The 19,314-nt window shown below is 36.9% G+C and overlaps 1 protein-coding gene across 2 annotated transcripts; it reads left to right on the top strand.

Moving 5' to 3' along the window:
- The first annotated feature begins 1,746 nt into the window (after positions 1-1,746).
- On the top strand, positions 1,747-18,943 carry LOC119740009 (CREB3 regulatory factor-like). 2 transcript variants are annotated; one of them, XM_038215194.1, is made up of 9 exons: positions 1,748-2,006; positions 8,294-8,420; positions 9,091-9,334; positions 9,522-10,445; positions 11,344-11,545; positions 12,450-12,672; positions 13,016-13,089; positions 13,888-14,007; positions 15,586-18,943. In XM_038215194.1, the coding sequence occupies exons 3-9, from the start codon at positions 9,326-9,328 to the stop codon at positions 15,693-15,695; spliced, it is 1,662 nt and encodes a 553-aa protein (XP_038071122.1). In that variant the 5' UTR covers positions 1,748-2,006; positions 8,294-8,420; positions 9,091-9,325; the 3' UTR covers positions 15,696-18,943. The 2 variants fall into 2 exon arrangements, with proteins under 2 accessions (XP_038071123.1, XP_038071122.1); XM_038215195.1 differs by lacking the exon at positions 9,091-9,334 and having other exon boundaries at positions 1,747-2,006.
- The last annotated feature ends 371 nt before the right edge of the window (positions 18,944-19,314 follow it).

Below are 19,314 nucleotides of genomic sequence, written 5' to 3'. Positions count from 1 at the left end.
GTTCAAGGTAACTTTAAACTTGGAAATATGATAAGAGAAAGGGGTGTGACATCTCAGCTTTAAAGCTGATTTCAGCTTTTTTTGGTTTTGGATTTCAGCTTTTTCCCCCCTCACTTGCTGTGTACACTTTTTCACCCTTTTCACTCACAACACTGAAGAGATAATTGCCAAATTTAGTTTTGGATATTCTTTGATTATTTTGCCTCAGAATCCTTCAACTTAAGGGAAAATGAATTAACCATATGCCAATATGTAATACAAATATGTGTTTCTTCAGTTCTCGTTTAGCGACCAACTCGAATGGGCTTTGGCATTGTACTGGCAGATGACTAATTTATTTTTTAAAAGAGCCTAAAATTGATAATAATTAATCAAATTGGAATATCCCATGTCAGCTGCTTTCGGCCTTGACAGATGGAAAGCTAAATATAAACTCACTCTGGTCATAATAATTGTCATTGTACCTCCAACCGGATTCATAATAAACAATCACTTGACACGTTTTAACCCCTCTCTGGCCTCAAAGTGACCTCATTGTATGCAAAGCGTTTAAAGGGGCAACATTTATTTAGAGGGATGTCTAAAAACGCATAATTATGAGTTAAATATAAACAATTTTATCAAGTCATACAAAAGTGTTCCCGCCATTGTGTATTCAATTAAATCATGTTGTTTCTGCACTTTCTTTTTGTATTGGGTGTGGTGTCCCTTTTTGTTCCCTGCACCATGACTGAACTGTTGCCGTCATGTTTATGCCAAAGCTAATAAACATATAATCATCTATTGTTTGGGTGATTGCACTTCTCATAGTCACGAATAGGTTCGGTATTCTCTCATTATGGGGTAGAGGTTTCATTTTTCAACATCCCAATCATTCGAAATTGCGTGGTACTTCGGCATAAAAAAAACCCTGGATTGTAATATTTACATACAAAGGCTTGCGTGCTGCATGGCATGCACCCATACACAGTGCTTGCCCGTACCAGCATAGGACATCGCCAGTTCGATAGCCGACCATACCGTGCCATTACAGGATTTCCCAAACATATGACGCAATACAAGACCTTTCGAGCGATGGGCCTTCGAGGAAAAATACCCCCTTTGGATTGGAACCAACCATTTTTATAAACAATAACACGACCCTGCGCGTAATACTTCCCGCTACAGTTTTGTATTTTTCGCCCTGAAAATTAAATGTCCTTTGAGAAAGTCTTTATTAAATAGTATTAGTTATATTATTTGCATGATATTGATAAGGAATTTCTTCAAATTGATAAATCTATAAAATTTACTCGTAATTTTCGGGGGTGATAAATGGTACGGTCCTGGCAAGTGCGGCCGCTGCACGTGATCTAATGAAATCCCAAACCCGTTTCATCCGGTTCGTTCTTGTTACAAGATTTCATTTTAAAGTGACCAAAAACAAATCAATTATAATCTTTTCATAAGAACATTCAAATTTATATTAGCACAGTATGAAAGTAATTTGTTTGATTCTTGTATATAAAACAAAATTGCAAACAAAATTATTCAAAATACAGCTTAAAATTGACAGAAAAGGAGTTTATTATGACTAAAATCTCCTTAACATCTGCGAACCTGACCTATTTTGCATGGAGGTACTGTGGGCCAGCCCCTTACGTACGAAGTCTGTGATTGGTCAATATTTTATGCAATTATTTCTGGGCCCATCCTTGAGATGTAAGTGACAGATCCAAAACAAAAAAATCGAGCCGGTTTTTATGCAAGTCATGTCGATCAGAACAGAACACAGCTGAACTATCTAGAAAACAGTTGACGTGGGTTTTCTGGGGGAAAATTCCTAACACCCGTTCAGGGAAAAAAAAATGATATATTTCTTAAATGTGATCTACAACAGGATACGTCGGCAGCACGAAACACGGATGCAGTGGATTTGCTTTTGACTACATTTGATTCACAACTAAAACATTGGTTTTCTCTGAGGCTCGGACAGTATTTCAAGAAAAGTTCTTCATTAAAATAAGGTAGGCCTTTATATTATGTCATGATGTTTTGACTTTTGTGTTACCATGTGTTACATTTCTTGCATTGTTACACGTTTCCTTTTGTTGAGAATGTTTGGTCTATCTCTTTACTTTATAGGTGTTTTTTTGTTTTTCTGAAAAACTAATTTGAAGGGTTTTCGATTGTTTGAAAATCAAGATGGACATGAATCTTTGCTCGATGCTTCATATTTTTGCATCAGTCGAGAATTGGAATGAATTTAATATTTTTTTTCTTGATTTAAGAATAATTAATAAATTAATTAAATAGGCTAAATAATTACTTCCAAGCTTGAATTAATTACCCCTATGACGCGTACAGGGTTTTTGCCCACATACTCCCCCAAACAAGTTAAATAAACTTATTGAATCTAGGATATATGTATTATTTTCATGCTATATTAATTTCATTATCAATATACAATATAATTAATAATGACCACTTAAAATTGATATTTGTGCGGAGCTCTAAGAGACAAATTTTTTTATTCATTGACATAAAAAGGAAAAGTTTTTAAATAGTATGTATAATCGTTTTTGGCTAAATCATGTCATGCAATGTTATTTGTGACAGTTTTTCAGCTGATTTTTGTTAATCACATGTTTTATCCTATATTAAAAGATCCTACGGTGTCTGATGCCTGTCTGTCTGTCTGTCTGTCTGATGTCTGTCTGTGTGTAAAAGGCCTAAAGAGTGTGCGCAAACACAAAATGCAATGGTTAATGGAGAGGCTTGGTTATTGCGCAGAGGGCCTTAAGTGGTATAATTAAATGCCCAAACTTCACTGTCCTCTGAAGTCACTGTTGGCACGCGCGAACAATTATATATTTGTTATGGTTAAATATTACAACATGATCTTTAAAACATATCGCTATAATACTGAAAACATAACGTTAATTTATCATGAAAATTGTGGCAAAATACCCTTTTAACCATTGATAGCACAAATTTGTACAATTAAAATTTGTATTTTGAAACCTGGCTCAAAAATACGTCAATTGAGGGCACACCGATCATTTTCCGCTAGTAACTATTAATTACGCACAATATATTCAGCAAAGCAATTTCAAGAAATGAGGCCTCAGATGACAGATTGAGTTCAAATTACAGTGACTAGCCCCCAAAACCAAAATCCATTTATGCAATTTATGAAGTGTTTAAAAAAAACACCTTAACACAACATTGATGTGTATTCTATCTTGTAGTCTACGGGATGTGGTTTGACAAATATATTCCACGGTTGTGTACATTACATGTTAATCACGCAACAACCAGGAAACTACAGTGTTAAGACTACATTCATTGTCTGAATAGATTGTGTACAGTATGGCGGGTTTTGAACTGGAAAGTACACTGAACAGACGATCACCTGATGTGCACGCCATGTGATGTCCTTGAAGTTTGTTTGTGTTTTCTCTTTAGGCCAAAAAAAAAGTCTCCGGTTTCTGGTATGCGCGCGCGTCGCCGTAGCCATGCGCGTCGGCAAAATGAAAAAGTTTTTTTTTAATAAAAGATGATAGTCTCAAAACCGCCAAACTCACTGGTTTGACTGGAATCCTGCTGCTGCACAATTTTAACGTGTTTTTAGATTGGGTTATGGTCGAGAATAAGCTTTATGTGGCCTCTCTGGACTCCCATATATTTGCACTAAGTTTAGTTGGGCACCATTTGCAGTCATCAGCCGACATTTGAAGCAAAAAAATCAGGTAAAAAAAAAAAGCCACGTCGCCGCACCACTTTTTGGGCAAGCTCCATACCAGAGACTTTTTTTGTGTGGCCTTATTTACAGGGTGTGCCAACCTCACATACTCATAACCCTGTATCCCTCTTATGGGTGGTGAAACATTCTCTCTTTTTTTTGGGGGGGGGGGTTAAAAAAAAAACAACTTTGCCTTTTAGTCACATCAGCTTTTAGTTGAAATTAAGGTGAAATTTGGTTATTATTCAACCAGCAAGGGTTCATGGTTAGGGTTAAAGTACAATGCATTTTCTAGAAATGCATTTCGGTTTGTGGTCACACTCAGATAGGCTCTGGTTTATGGATAAAAAATGCAACAATACAAAGATGTTAATCAGTGGTCACAGAGTATTGTATGTAAACAAAGTATATATAGCATTATGTAAATTGTAATCAAAAGTAAACAATAGCATTTTGTGTTTAAGCTTAAGTTGGATAGTCCATTGTGATATTCCGATAATTATTTTATTTGAGGTCCATGAATAACCATTTTCTTGAGGCATCACAACTGTGGCTAATGCTGCATGAAATTACCACGGCGATGAGCCATTGTTGCTTTGTTGACAATCCTTCACGCTAGCAATGGGCGGACCCCCTGACTGTCAGAAACGTGAGTGTCCTTGCAGTGAACTCTAGACTTGACCCAGTCCACCAGGCATTGCAATCCCCAGGGTAATATGAAACTTCTGTGTATTATTTCACCATGGCCTTGGGTCATAAATGGAATGTTTCTTGCAAAGTACATGTACATCACGTATGTACATATAGTTGTACACATACAAACTCCTTTTTGTTTGAAATTTACTATAATTTAGAACAAGGAAATATTATTACTCAGTAATTAATTCCACACATTTAGCACAGACACGTTTAACTGCAGGAAAAATGTCTACATCCTGTACGTGTTACATGTGAATTTCTGAACCATATGGTAAATGGTATACAGACATGACAGCAAATAAATGTTCAGTTGACAACTTGACATATTGTGTTTGTTTGTTTATTGTGTTTGTTGGGCTGTTTGTTTGTTTGTTTTGTCTACTTTATGGCTGATTTCATGATGTCTATATCCGTGTGTCTTTGTTGCACACTAATCGTGCAAGTTGCATGCAGTGTCATGAGACTGCACACTTTGAGGAAGTCCCTAACAAGTACTATTTCACTTTCGGGGAAAAGGGCGCGGGTACGGGTATGTAAAACAGCAGTGTCCTTTTATGATCTTTCATTAAATTATGAAACATGTAATCAAAGTAAGAGTAGAATACATGTCATTTCCTCGCCTCAAGCTTTACCGAGCTTCTTTTGCACAATATGATTTTACAGGCAATATATTGCTTTAAATCAAATATTGCTTTACAAAATCAAAAAAGCTCAATTAGAAACGAATTTTTCATGAAGGTTGTAAGCATTTCAGCTAGATTTGGATTGGTAAATCTCCACTGGTTATAACATTCTGCTCATTAGCATCCCTATAACATGGGCCCTGGTGCATTATGTAAGCTCAGACTAGCCTGGGTACACAGAAATGTACAACTGTACATGTACATAATAGAGTGTTCTCTGTTAGTCTGTAGGTTGGTCATTGGAGGGAGTTGGTTGGGGAAATTGGATGGACTCCAGGCTACAGAGTTTCCTGGTACTCGGGACAGCTGACTCATAACCTCCAGTACAGGGCCAGGCTGCATAAACATGTAGGAACCGTCTGTGAAATAACTACATGTATTTGCTGTGTGTCTGAGAATATAATCACACAATGGAACTGCTTATTTTCGGTTGAGGGGTCTGACCAATGACCACGGTCATAAAACTGAGAATGTTGCATAAATCTAAATTATTTGGCCCCCCCTAATCATATGAATGAGTTGAGATTGAGAAGCAGTATTAAGTTAGCAGAATACTTCACATATGATTGAAAAAAAAATTAACCATTTTCTAGCCCCTGCCCACTTCCTTTTTCTCGCCTGTCTCCCTTTAAAAAAAATTAATTGAAATTTTTTTTAATTCATAGAATTGCTATATGTTTTGCACATTGTTTCCTTATTTGGGTGAGTAGTGGTCCTCGCAAAGAAATTACTCGCGAGTAGTCTAGTACTCGTGAATTGTTAACCACATTCCCATATTAAGCAGAAAAATGACATACGTTAGTTATGACAGGAACTAAACTACAACCATATCGTGCAAGTCACACCATATTCATCAGCACTGAGATATCCTTACTGTGCAACGTTTTGAGTCATTTATTTGAATTTTTTTGGGACAAATGGAATCCTAGGGAGAGAGAGGTGGAGGGAGTTTGCAGGGGACGTATTAAGACGTGAACCCTAAACCCTAAATTGCTACTCGTGAGTACCTGCTTCTACTCGCGCCAGGACGAGTACTCGAGCAGATGAAAAACCACAAGAAGAACAAACTACTCCTGAGTACTTGAGTAATCAAGTATCTAGTCGCACAGCGGTATAATGCTAAGCAATAATGGTGTCTGCATGCTTAGCTGCTGCATGAAATTATCCCAGCTCACGAGTGCAATTTAATTGTACCAGCAAACAAGCAACCTAGATTCTGGGTGACCCCGAGAAAACCTTGGGCATAAAAACAGCTGGCAAGCTGCCCTGTGAATGTGTGTGGGCGCCAGGCATAGGGATCACGTATTGCCTGGTGGAGTATGTGCATGTGCCTATGCCATATTAATCATGTGACAGGTGGATATATTTATGCAGGTATGGGATATATGACATCATCCGATAATGGTATCAAGTATTTCAATTGGGTGGCATGAATTGACATTTTTTTGTAATTGATGTCAAATAGTTGATCGTTTCCTTAGAAAAAAAAAGTTGTCACACTGTTTTAGTTTATTGAGTTATAGTGCCGATGTACATTCATGTTTGTAAGTTATTATAAAAACCCCTGAAGTATTTTACAGAAGATGCAATACAATCTTTGATAACTAGTATGATTAATATTTATCAGCGTATAAACATGTATTCTGCATGCTTTGAAACATCTGATGTCTTAGGCCAAAAAAAAAATAAGTCGGTCTCTGGTCAGCGCGCACGTCGATTTTAATCATGTGCGTCGATCTTTTTTTTTCCAAAATGTTCCGCGGCAGCTCCAACAGCGCCCTCTATTGCCGCACCTCCTCAATTTTTTTTACCAAAGAGCACAAAGGAATGGGAAATTGCACCAAGGCAAATTATGGAGGACACCAATGTACATGAGGACACCAAAAAAGCAAAATAGTACCCCACCTTGTCTGTACAATCCAAGCTTGAAGAAAAAAAAAAAAAAGCAAAAAAAAAAAAAGACGCGTCCCCGCATCAATTCCGGAACTTTGGTCTGACCAGAGACCAAATATTTTTTTTTTTGGCCTTATATAAAAATATAAATATTTTTTTTCTGTTAAGCGGTGGAATGTTTCATAATGTGTTTCAAGGCCATTTGGTAGGTTTCACTTTCTGAATATAAATTACATACATGTACAATGTACATGTACAATGTGGCTGGTTAAAATGAAAGAAGTACTGCTAAGGCATTCGTGCCATATCTTGCCAAAGCAATACAAAAATATAATATTACTCATAACAATTTGTTTATTAAACTACTTCCTGTGTTTTGTCAGCACAAATTGACATGGAATTTAATTTTAAGTAGTGGAGCTTATTTTAAAATTCTTGTTGTGTACATTCCAGGAAATATCTTTTATCTGAGGTAATAAAATAAAAATAAAAAGGCCAATTCATGCATTTGAATTTTTATTGAATTTTTAATTTGATATTTATTGTGATAAATATTCATGTAAATATAGCTGTGGAGTAATTTTTATAAAGCCTTTGAGTATGTACGAAAGGTGCTGTAAAAAAAAATATGTACAAAATGTACATGCATGTGTTTGCAAAATGGTGCAACATAGGTTTTGGGGATAAGGGCGTAGGCTGAACATCCATTGTCATGCAGCCCTGAATACCTGGGAAAGATTATTTTCTGTGAAGTGACTGCATAGCAGACAAAATCACCTGACGGCTCTATTGTTGATTGTGTATGCTGCAGTAACCTGGCAATTGTTACCTGGTTTAGCCTCATGAATAAGTCATAAACACAAATATGTACGTGTTCATTATTCACCAAGGTTGCAATTTGTATACAGCCTGAAGTGAACTGTGCACACACCCCCTCATGAATTATTCACGCAGAAGATTCCATTCTTCCAAGAGGTTGAATATTGACTGATGTCACTGAACTGTGGAATTTGCCGGGCAGTTTGCCAAATCCACTGATTGTCAGGACAATCTTGGGAATGGAGGGGCATGTGCAAGGTGCAACAAACTTGTCAACAATTTTTTTCCAGGTGTTGTGCAATACGACTGAAGAAAATCCATGTGAATGCAACAAAAACATTTTTTTTGGTGGTTATTAGCAAAAAGATTTCCTGAATGACTTCGACATTCATGACAGTAACTTGGGGGAAGGGGGAGGTGCCATATTTGTTATTTTCATAATTTTTTTTTTTTTTTTTTGTCTTTTTCCCCGCAGAATCGTGAATCCAAGTACAAACCACACCAGTGGCGTGCATTTTTCATCATAAAAGACCTTGCCCTTTGGACAAGCCGTGTTACACAATCACAGGTCAACCATTAATTGTTGTCAAACAATTAAACAGGTCAGTCTCTCAAAGTTCAGCTATATATATATCATTTCCTGGTTTGTGTCCATAAGTTCATGACTCACAAAAAAAAAAAGGCGGGTCAACATTGAGATTAACTGATTATTTTCCATTATTTGTTTGATTGAAAATTATTCAGCTCTAAAAAAAAAAATAAATAAACGCTCATTGATGTCTGTATCAAGAGTTTTGTGTTAACGTCTAAACGCAAAAACTAGATTTTATATATTATTATTGAGAAATGTAAAAGGGAGTGTGTGATTAAACGTTATGTAGAATATGAAGAAAAATAAACTGTTGATTTTAATTTTGAAAAGAGATACTACACTCAAGACCCTGTTACCATGGTTATTTGCTACAACCTATTGCAGATGAAAGCAGAATTTTCCAAAGAAGGAGTCAAATTACATTTTAACTGGATCGAGTTAGCCAAGCACTAATTTCTAGAATTTTGTTTGTTATAGGTAGACTTTTAGTAATAGTTATAACCTGTCCCTAACGAGTGACTTCTGTAGTTGAACAAACACTGACCGACAGCTGTTACCAAATCAAGCAAAAAAAAAAATCATTGCCTAGATCAGCATGATGCTACTACATGCATCATAATACAATCTTGTTAGATTCTGCGTTCAGGTTTTTATCTGTTCTTTGCTATTGCACGCTACAGGACCTGAGTTGTAGTGTGGGTGACGAGGCAAGGCCCTTGACATGGAATGGTGTAATGCAACCATTTGTGTCAGAGGCTTCCATCTTCATCCAAAACATCTCCAGAGATTCACCCAAGTAGAAGAGTAAACAGAAGAAACTCACAGACACTCAGCAGCTGGATACCGTCCAACCATTGGTCTAGGATCCACAAGGCTGCTGTGTTGCTGTGACGATTGTAGTGACCAACAGGACAAATGTTTATGGTTTGTGTTTCTTCAGGTCTTATGATCTTTACAAGTGCTTGGCTACATGCAGTGTTTGATCTGCCTACATTTTTTTGCCAGCACTTTGCCCACCAATTGTTAAAAAATGCATAATTTTGACATAGATTAACTACAATTGCTGGAAAGCAGTGTGATAAGTAATAGCCTTGTGTTCTTAAATCCACAGTCGGCCACCAGGATGGATTTGTCGTTCGGCAATTTTGCTGGGCCGGGGTCGAGCTCCGATCGTGCTCTGTACTCTCCAGATCTGTCTACATACACCGGCAGTCCGCAGTCAACGTTCATGTATGAGCAAGACGAGGGGCTTGACCGGGGTAAAAACATGGACAGTGTCTTTGAGTTTCCCCGGCCGATGGAGATTAGTGATCTAGGAGGTGAGCTCAACACCAGTTTCTGGAGTGAGGGGTCGCTGTTGGAGACGTCCTTCGTAGACAGCGGCAAGGCTTCCTTGTGGGACTTCTCTGGGTTTGATGACATCTCCAGTCCCTTACAACACCCAGAGGATGACTTGAGCTACTCGCCGACCTTAGCTGAGCTCAACAACGACGACTCGCAGAGTTTCGATGCCATGCTGAGCTCACATAACGCTTGCATCAGTTCGGTCGCTTCTAAGAAGAAGTCGGAGGGGCATAGTAACTTAACAGGTAACCCTGTCAAGGCAGAGTGCAGTATGGCTGGTCCAGCTGCCGATGTCGTGTCGGATGCCAGGAGAGAATCGGGGAGAGCCTCCCCTGTGCATGAAACTCTGATGTCGCCCGATTGCCCGTCCGTTAAACCCTCCGCCCCGCTGTCCACCAAGCTAGGAGCTCGACCTCACAGAGAGAAGTCATCCAAATCCACCGATAGACTCACTCTCAAGACAGCCCCCACACATCACCATCCAAGCAAGCTGAGAAAGCTCATGAGTCATCAAAGCTTTCATCCCAGCATGTTAGAGCCGAGAGGGGACCAAAAGAGAGGCAAAGACCAGAAATGGCACGAGATTCAATCCTTCATTCATGAGGATGGGACCGACTCACGGGCTAGTGGTAGGATGGCAGCAGCTCGCAGAACCAGCTCATCACCTGAGAGAAAGATACTCATTGTCAAGGTATGGTTACTGGGACAAAGTTCATGGAGCTGTTAAAGCACAGGAAATATTTGCTTAGCATTTTGCCTGAGTGGTTCTGAAATAACTCTTACTATTAAGCACGTAACTTGGCTAAGCAATAAGTTTCTGGCAATACCAAAAAACTACGATTTTTCAATGATCCATGAAATGAAAAGAGGACAAATAAGTTACAGTTTAAGTAAATTTCAATTTCAGAATTCTCTAAATTCCACCAATTCTGCACAAATTTTGCCATAAACACCTAAATTGACCCTCAAACTGCTACACCATCGAGTCATAAATTCCTGTCTTGTTCATTTCCTGCTTGAATCATGCAGTACTTCCTTCATTCCAGCAGTCTGAAATTCACACGGCGGGAACTTTTATTTTTTTTAGTAATTTTCCTGCAAAGCGAGGTCAGGGTCACTTTGCTAATTTGCTTATGGGCAGTCATGGAGGGCTGTGATTGGCTGAGATACATGTGCTATAGCTGGGGAGGGGGGGGGGGGAGGGCGGGCTTGCTCTCCATTAAATTCCAGTGTCTCAAAAGTGTCCTTCTGACATTACTGCATTTACATACATGTACGTGTGTGTAATTGTGCTCAGTGGACCAAAAGGGCCAGGCTTGCCCTGCCTGACTTAGTCACCGACTGACTGACTGAGTCACAGAGTAAAATAATGCCCTAAACTGACACTTCTAGGCCCAGCTCAACTAGCCAATCATAGTCCCGGAGTGGAAGTGCCTCTGACATTTTTACCTAAAATTATAGGTATAAAGAAAAAGTATACACGTTTTTGAACATAATTCACAATTTGGAAAAGAAATATCAAATCAGGCAATTGCATGACTTGCATCCCTGCTAGTTTTGTCATATTTGTATTGTCTGTTTGCTCTTAGGAGGAGTTTGACACTTCCAGAGCGTTCACCAGTGGGGCGACAGATGGCTACGACTCCCATGACGAAGGCTTGGGTAGCGAGCATGAGGATCAGGAAGATGAAGAGAATGATGACATCATGCAGGAGGGGGAGGGGCTTAGTGATGTCGAGGAGGAGGAGGAAGATGACGACGACGCATGCAGTGACATGTCAGAGGACCATGGTAAGAACAGTCAAGTAAACTTTCACATCGTAAGTTCATGTGACCACTCAGTGAGAGCTCCAGTGTGTTCTTCTACATGGTGCTTGTGTTCTTGGGCAAGACACTTTACTACAATTGCCTCTCTCCAGCAAGTATGGGTATAGCCACTAGATTGCATGATCTCAAGCTTGTTGCAAAAAAGTGGTCTCATGGCCTGATGAACAGGGGTCACAATAGCGAAGCACTTTGAAAATTTGTATTTAAAGCACTATAAACAACATAGAGGGCACATCTATACATGAGTTCCATACCCAAGAATGATAATTGCATTTTCACAGTTCGTCATTTTTTGGTCAATCATACATGTAGTGTTATCTACATATGGCTGAACGCTGCCTATCTCCATCTGTTTTCGACTTCATGAATCTGCAGAACTGCTCAAGAATGCACAGCTGCACTGATACACAGCGCATGAGACTTTGCAGGAAAACACAAACCCATAGTCAACTTGAGATAATGGAGATCATGTATACATGATTTATACATGTATAAAAAAAAAATTGGACAGTTATTTTGTCATCACTTGTAAGGTTGTAAAATGATTACCATAATATTTTATGCTAATCAAATGACGATTTTTAATACATTTGTTGTCTAACACTTGTCAGATAACAAAGTCTTCATTTTCTTGGAGTCTGACTTGCGAAACGCTGTATCATTAAGACTAAGACATTTGAGTAATTACCATTGTGTAGTTAATGGTAATTTTTCTTTAGTGCTAAATCAAAAATTATGAAAATACACTCAGGATTTAAGCATTTGAATTGTCAAATGCTCGTAAATATTTCTTTGATTTTGCTGAAAGCTTCAAGAAGATGACTAAATCCTTCCGTCCATTTCTTGCGGATCATTCCTCACTTCACAGGTGTGGCCACCACTTCCAGCACCGCCCGGGGCCTGTTTCCTCCAAAGGTCAAATCTCGTCGGAGCGAGTACGACGACCTGACCCCTAACCCTAAGAGACTCTTGTTGATCGGCAACGAGCTGCATAAACTCAACAAGGTCATCAGTGGTATGATTCCTGTCAGCGCCCTGCCGCCTAACGCCAGGAATCGATCCAGGAAGGAGAAGAACAAACTCGCATCAAGGTAAAAATATTCCTTCCCTCTCGCAAAATCAAAGTAAAATTAGACGAGTTAATCCTTTAAGAGGATTTATAAGTTTACTCCACAAACTGTCAGATATCTCTGACATTTCAGACTTAACGAGACTATACTTGCCTAATCAGAACAGATCCTTAAGGACCTTATGATATTCTATGACTCAGTCAGTTGGCCACTCAGTTGGTCAGTGACTAACATGACTATTTTGACTTGGGAGATAACATTCTGTTCTCAGCAGTCACTGTTCCATATAGCTAAAAACCATCTGAAATATCCAAAATCATTTTTGCTCATCTTCTGTCATTCCTTATATTTTGTTTTGTTACAGAGCTTGCCGTCTGAAGAAGAAAGCTCAACACGAGGCCAACAAAGTCAAGCTGTATGGCTTGGAGAAGGAACGCGGTTAGTTCTTGTTTATTATAAACTGTACTATTTTGTTATTGAAAACCTTCCTGAATTCTTAAAAATCCAGCACAATGACATCTTTGTACTTATAAACTTTCAAAGGGCTTCCAACCCCATGGAAAGTAATAGTGACTGGGCTCTGACTTCCTCTATCCTACAAAATGCTAAAAAAAAATCTCTTTCTTGATTTTTAAGAATCTGGAGGATAGCTTCAAGATGCATTTCCCGTGCTATTTTCGAGTTTCATACCGAAAAATAGATTCATTTTCTAAATTGCTACTTTTCTAACGATACAAAAGTTTTTAACTTTTGAATGAGACATCGATATAAAAAAATCGGCCCATGTTATCTCCCTTCTTCTTTGCTGAAAAACAGCTAGAGAAAAGATCTTGTTTTTTTTTCAATAAAGAAGAAAAAAAGCTATTCCCCAAAATTCCCCAACTCTGCCCACACCTAGCCCCATAAAAAAAATATTTCATTAAATTTTTCTGTGTCTAAGGTTCTGGTTAAAACACTCTAGCATAAATAAAAATAAAATAAAAAATAAGAACAAAATACAAGTCATTTTCTTACATATATGTTAAATAAATGATTTTGAAGAACTTACTAAGCTTATTCTTGGAGGAAATTTACAATATCGGTGAAGAGAAAATAAGAAGAAAAATTCAGGATGAGATGATGTCCATGTATAAATTTAAAAGAAATAAAGACTTGGGAAACTCTAACAGATCTTTTCACTTTTAAATGGGTAGAAAGATTCTAAACGTCTGGATTTTGATATTTTTTTTATGACAGATCGGTTGATGCAGGTGATCAAAGCAATCCGGAGTGAAGTAATCGTTTATCTAAACCAACAACCCAAGGAATCACCGTGTCTCTCGGACAAACTCAACGCTCTCATCAAAAGCATACTCGGTAAGAATAAAAATAACCTGTTAGCAGATGTGCATGTAAAAATGTTCAACTGTGCGTTTTGAATTTTCACAGGAGAACGAATGATTACTTTTGGAGATATAACTCTGTGGATGGCTGTCCATTTGCAGATGACTCTTGTATTGTTACAAATTACCAGTATATTGAGATGTCAGTACAAAAAACCTGTTACAATACCAAAAACATGAAGCAAGAACCTACAGAAAAGCTGATGTTTCTGTAAAGTGAAACAAAAGATTTACTTCAGACTCTCTGAATAGAATTATTACTGGTCGTGGCAACTGAGTTTGTGAATTTGAAATACAATTCTAAATCCTTACGATCAGCTGGAATCCTTTCAAGAGATGCAGTCTGTATACTTTGCCCTGGCCACTTGCCAAATCTGTGGCGATGCTGGGAAAACAAACGCAAAAATCTTTTAAACATGTAGAGCGCTTCGAGTGTTGATTAGACTTGCTGTTGGGCAGTGCAAATGTCAACGGCTTTAAGCTAATGCAAATTTTAGTCGTAATGATTTAAATTAAAATTCAGGGTGCTACTCATGGATAAAATATCAACAGAAACAGATAATTTATGAGGAAAACAGCAGAGCTTTGTCTATTTGTACCAAGAGAATTTGCTCAAAATATTTAAAAGTTTGAGGTTGTTATCCAATTGGAAGCATGAATTTGCTTTTGTCTAATGACTACATGTAGATGAAAACTCCCTCTTCTGTATTTTCAGAATTACGTGAACTACCTTGAGTTCTTCTTTTTACAATTACACAAAACAAACAAGAAGGCAGACATACAGCTTGGGTCAATAAAAATGTAGCAGTCAATCCATAAATATTGAAAATACTAGAACTCTCTTTTTGCAAAACTTATCCGTAGAGTCTGAAGGTGCAATAAGTACTCTACACAATGGTCTTGATCCCATCTCATTTGGACACCCCAGTCCAGAGATACAGCTACTTAAATGAAAGGACGTGAATTCGAAGTTAGGCCACTTTTATTTATTATCTGGTATTAATGAAAGGCATTCACATATCAAGGAGGGATGTGAATGCCGTTCATTAGATACCAGATAATCTGAATTTTTTCGCCCAAGCAGATTTTGACAGTCTTTACAAGCTTTGCCGTAACAAAAGGTCCAAATCACACAGAACAAAAATCCTGTTATGGGTAAACAAACGCCCTATCATCTCATTGTAAATGTTTGCAAAAAAAAATATATTCCTCAGAAAAAAATGTTGTTTGACTCATTCTTTTGAGACATGCTGTAGTATAGCCTCTGCAAGCCAATTACATGCAGCTGGGTAGCACTAAAATATATGAGTAACGTGCTGAGCAAAAAAACGGTTTACCAGTCAAATTCCCATTTGATGTGTACTGCATTTGACTGGTTCGCAGCCGATTTCGGCTGAGCACGTAACATTTCTAAGCACTATTTGCGGCTTAAAATCGCCATGAATTTGTGCTTAGATTTGAGGCATAAAAAACACCCCAAAAAACCTAGCAATAAGAACAATACTTAATAAGAAGAATACAATTGTACATCTGTTTACGCTTGTGTGTGCAGGTCAGATGGTGGCCAATCACACGAAGGAGTTTGTGAGTGGCGTCTTGGAGAAAGCGGCCACTGGGAGCAAGGCGAGCGGAGGACTGAACTTCTTGACCAATCACGATTGAGACGAGATGAATATGGAGATGGAAATCCAAGGATGCTGAACAAAAGATCGGAAGCCTGGTTCTGAAGATTCTTCAGGCTAGGAAGTTGTACCTTAAGTTTCATATTTCATTCTGATAGTTATGTATACAGCATTTGTTACTCTTTTGTTTTGGGTTGGAGGGGGAGGAGGCAATTCAATCATCCACGGTCGGCCCCCCCCCCCCCCCACCCATTCTGACAAAAAAATATGCAATTTTTTCATTTTTCCAAAATTCTTACAGATATTGCAGAGTCAACTTGTTATCAACTTCTTAAGACAAAGAAAATACAGCCCTAAAAAAAATGACTTAGAATGCCAGAATCAAAACAGTGGCAGCAACAAAATGTAAGTATCGGTGTGATAAATTGATAATAATTCCACAGCAGAATTGCCCCATATGTTACTTTATATTTTTAGCCATTTTCCATTCAGTTCATATTTAAAAAAAAAAAAAAAAGGGGGGGGGGGCGGGGGATATTTACTTGTGTTACGACTGTAGGGATACTCAAATAATGTTTCTACATGTACATGTACAGCATAGCCTTAATGTCGAGCATGTGGTTGTCTTAAGATTAACACAATCTTGTATAAGTTGTACCAGAGACATTTTTGTTCATGTAAATAAGACTTGTGTATATAGAATGTTCCTCTGCATATTTTGTATTCTACATCTTTTCCCTTAATCCAATCTCTATTTATGAATAACTACATTTTTTTTGTGTTCACATGGAACACGTTTCCTGGGTATCACACTTAAACTAGTGTTTATTTAGTTTTAATGGATGTGGCATCTTTTTGCCTTCACATGTTTTGATGTATCTCTTCCTCACTTGTTGGGTGTGTTGCTTGTAAATATGTAAATAATAACAAAGTTGTATTTATAGAGGATATCAAGCTAATATATATAAGGAATGTTATATAATGCTACAAGTGAAAAAAAAAGCTGTACAGATGTATACACCGTTACTCATAGAAAGGTCCGGAGGACATATATTGGAAACAAAGAAGATTTCTCGGTAGTTAGAATGCTCACTTTGCGACTAATTTTATATGTATTTGCAATCTTTATATATCGGAGGATATCTATATGATACACAGAACATCTAATAAATCCTGCCCAAAATTAGTTTCTTAGAAATGAAATGAATCCAGTTTGTGTTTTATGGTAGTTCTTAATGTTTCAGTAAGATTGCTGACAAAAAATTAATGATTTTTCTCTCAAGTCAATAAAAATAAGCGTTCTTGAAAATAAAAGTGGCAGTTTATTGTCTAGAAGTTTAAAAGCTTTTTAAGTAAAATGACGAGTATGTAATTGGATTTAAAAACAAAATGAACAGGGTTTGCCAGCATTAATAAATTGAAAAGAAAAAAAAATGGAATATTTTCCATGTATTCAGGAAAGACATTCCCATGCATTTCAAACACTTCAGTACTGGGTGCAAATTCAAAAAAAATCGACAGTTTTAAAATATGTTTTAAAAATTCTCCTCAAAACGGTCCTTGAGATGGATGCGGTTTTAAGTGCCTCAACTATTATTTCTGTAAAAAAAAATATTGAAAAATTACAAATAAAAAAAAATGAACATGGAAAACATTTTCTTCTATTCTATATATTATGTAAATTGCACAAGATGGCTGACCAATGAAAATTCATTTATTTATTTATTTTGATTATTTGCTGTTTGTGCCTGATGTGTTTCTGTTTGTGAAATTAAAAGTCATTGTGTAGATGCCATGTTGTTAACTTTTAAATTCTCACAAAACGTTATGACTAAGAAGATATTTATGATTGTACAGGTTCTTCATTTTTTTGTTTGTAAGCAAGAAACAAGTTTTATTTTTGGAGCAGAATTTGCAATAGATGGTAATTTCACGTGTACAGATACAGTATTTGAATAATCCCGACTGTTTGTGTGTGCATTTCCTATAGGCCTTCCAACTTGTTAAATGTTTGCCTTATATGGCTTACACAACAAAACCATAACAAATAAATACATTTGTAAATATAAATTAAGATTTTACATTGTGCAAGGAACAACGTAAGCAGAATTAAAAAACAAAAAGTTGTATGAGGAAAGTTAATTTGACAAAGTGATTTTGACCAGTTTTCTTTTAAAATTTAGAAAATTAATTAAGTCATCATTAAGTAAGTCTGAATGTTTTCTTTCTTTGTCAGTATTTTCTTTTTTATGATAGCTGATACTGAAACATGTATGAATCTTGGATCTCTAAAGTAGAGTTTCTGGATTCGTTGTGGAGGGGTATTTTACTCTCTATTTTACGAGAATTTTGGGAATTAAGTTAAAGTTAAAAATGAAAATCCAGTGTGTGACTCCAACCTTAAGGTATTTCTTGATTATTATTCTTATTTTATTTAATTATTTTAGTTAGAAAATAGATTGCTTGCAGAAACTGGTAGTTCTTTTGGGAGAAAAAAAAATCCTCGGAGTGCCATTTTTTTTCTTCAATTTAATTTTTTGTTGGTGCATTCCAGAAACAATTCATCTGACCATAGAGCTAGGATCCACAGGTTATTATTATTGATGGGATAAGGTGTTAATCCGAATATAACTTTTGGGGATGTTCTTTATATGTAGTCATTATATTTTTAAAAATATCTATAAATATGAAACATTAGCTCAGGACCGCATTGGTGTAGATTGAAGAATGTTGTATTTACTGCACGTGTAGAAGGAAAGAAAAATATTTGATTTGAAGCTTACGAGGCTTATTGTAATATAAACATTCTGTATGGTTGAAATTACTTACGTTGTAAATAAGAATCAATTTTCAGTTAATGTTAATTAAGTGTCAGTACGGTGTAAAAAATCAATATATCTACACTCATTTCAAAGGAAGTATTTTTGTACTGATATGCAAAAAACGGAGATAATAAATAAAATGCACTTCTAATGCAAATATTTTTAAAATCAAAACTTGTGCGGTATATATTCATTCATTTTTCCTTCATCTTGTTCACTTTTTTGAAGTTTTTTTGTTGTTGAAACATTTCCATTTGCAGCGATAGAGAATGACGTTAAACAGGCAACAGTGTGTGATATATTTGTATTTTTTTGCACTGAACTGACAAAAAACCTATAAATATAAATTTAAACAACTATATAAACAGCTTGACTTCGACGTTAAAATGTATATGCGTACGTGGATTATGTTAAAAAAAGAAAAAAGAAGAAGAAGAAACAGTTGAATAAAATCTGTTTCACCGAACTACAAAACGAAACCAAAATGTGCTTATTATTCTGTTTTTATGAGTAAAATGTTCCGGTGTCATTTGGTTTTTGCTGAAGAAGCTGAAGGATGTTGAATATTTAAGCAAGGTGAATTAGCTCTGTCCGAATTCCCAAGTAAAATATTGGGCTATAACATTCATGCGCTAAGGTGTAGCGACTGCGATTGTTTGTGATGGGATCTCACGAAATCTCTTCGAAGATTTCATGATAAAATTCCAAAAATATTGGATAAGTACTCTAGGGACAGTCTATGGAATATCCCCTTGTGCAAGGGGTCTATGATATGCAAGCAGATTTGGCGATTAATTATGCAAAACAAGACTGCGTCTTGACCTCAAGATTCTGACC

The sequence above is a fragment of the Patiria miniata genome, unplaced genomic scaffold, assembly GCF_015706575.1.
Source record: "Patiria miniata isolate m_02_andy unplaced genomic scaffold, ASM1570657v1 HiC_scaffold_4, whole genome shotgun sequence".
In the NCBI taxonomy this organism is placed as follows: Eukaryota; Metazoa; Echinodermata; class Asteroidea; order Valvatida; family Asterinidae; genus Patiria; species Patiria miniata.
Note: the sequence above shows the minus strand (reverse complement) of the source record. Positions and strands in the feature narration are given on the sequence as shown.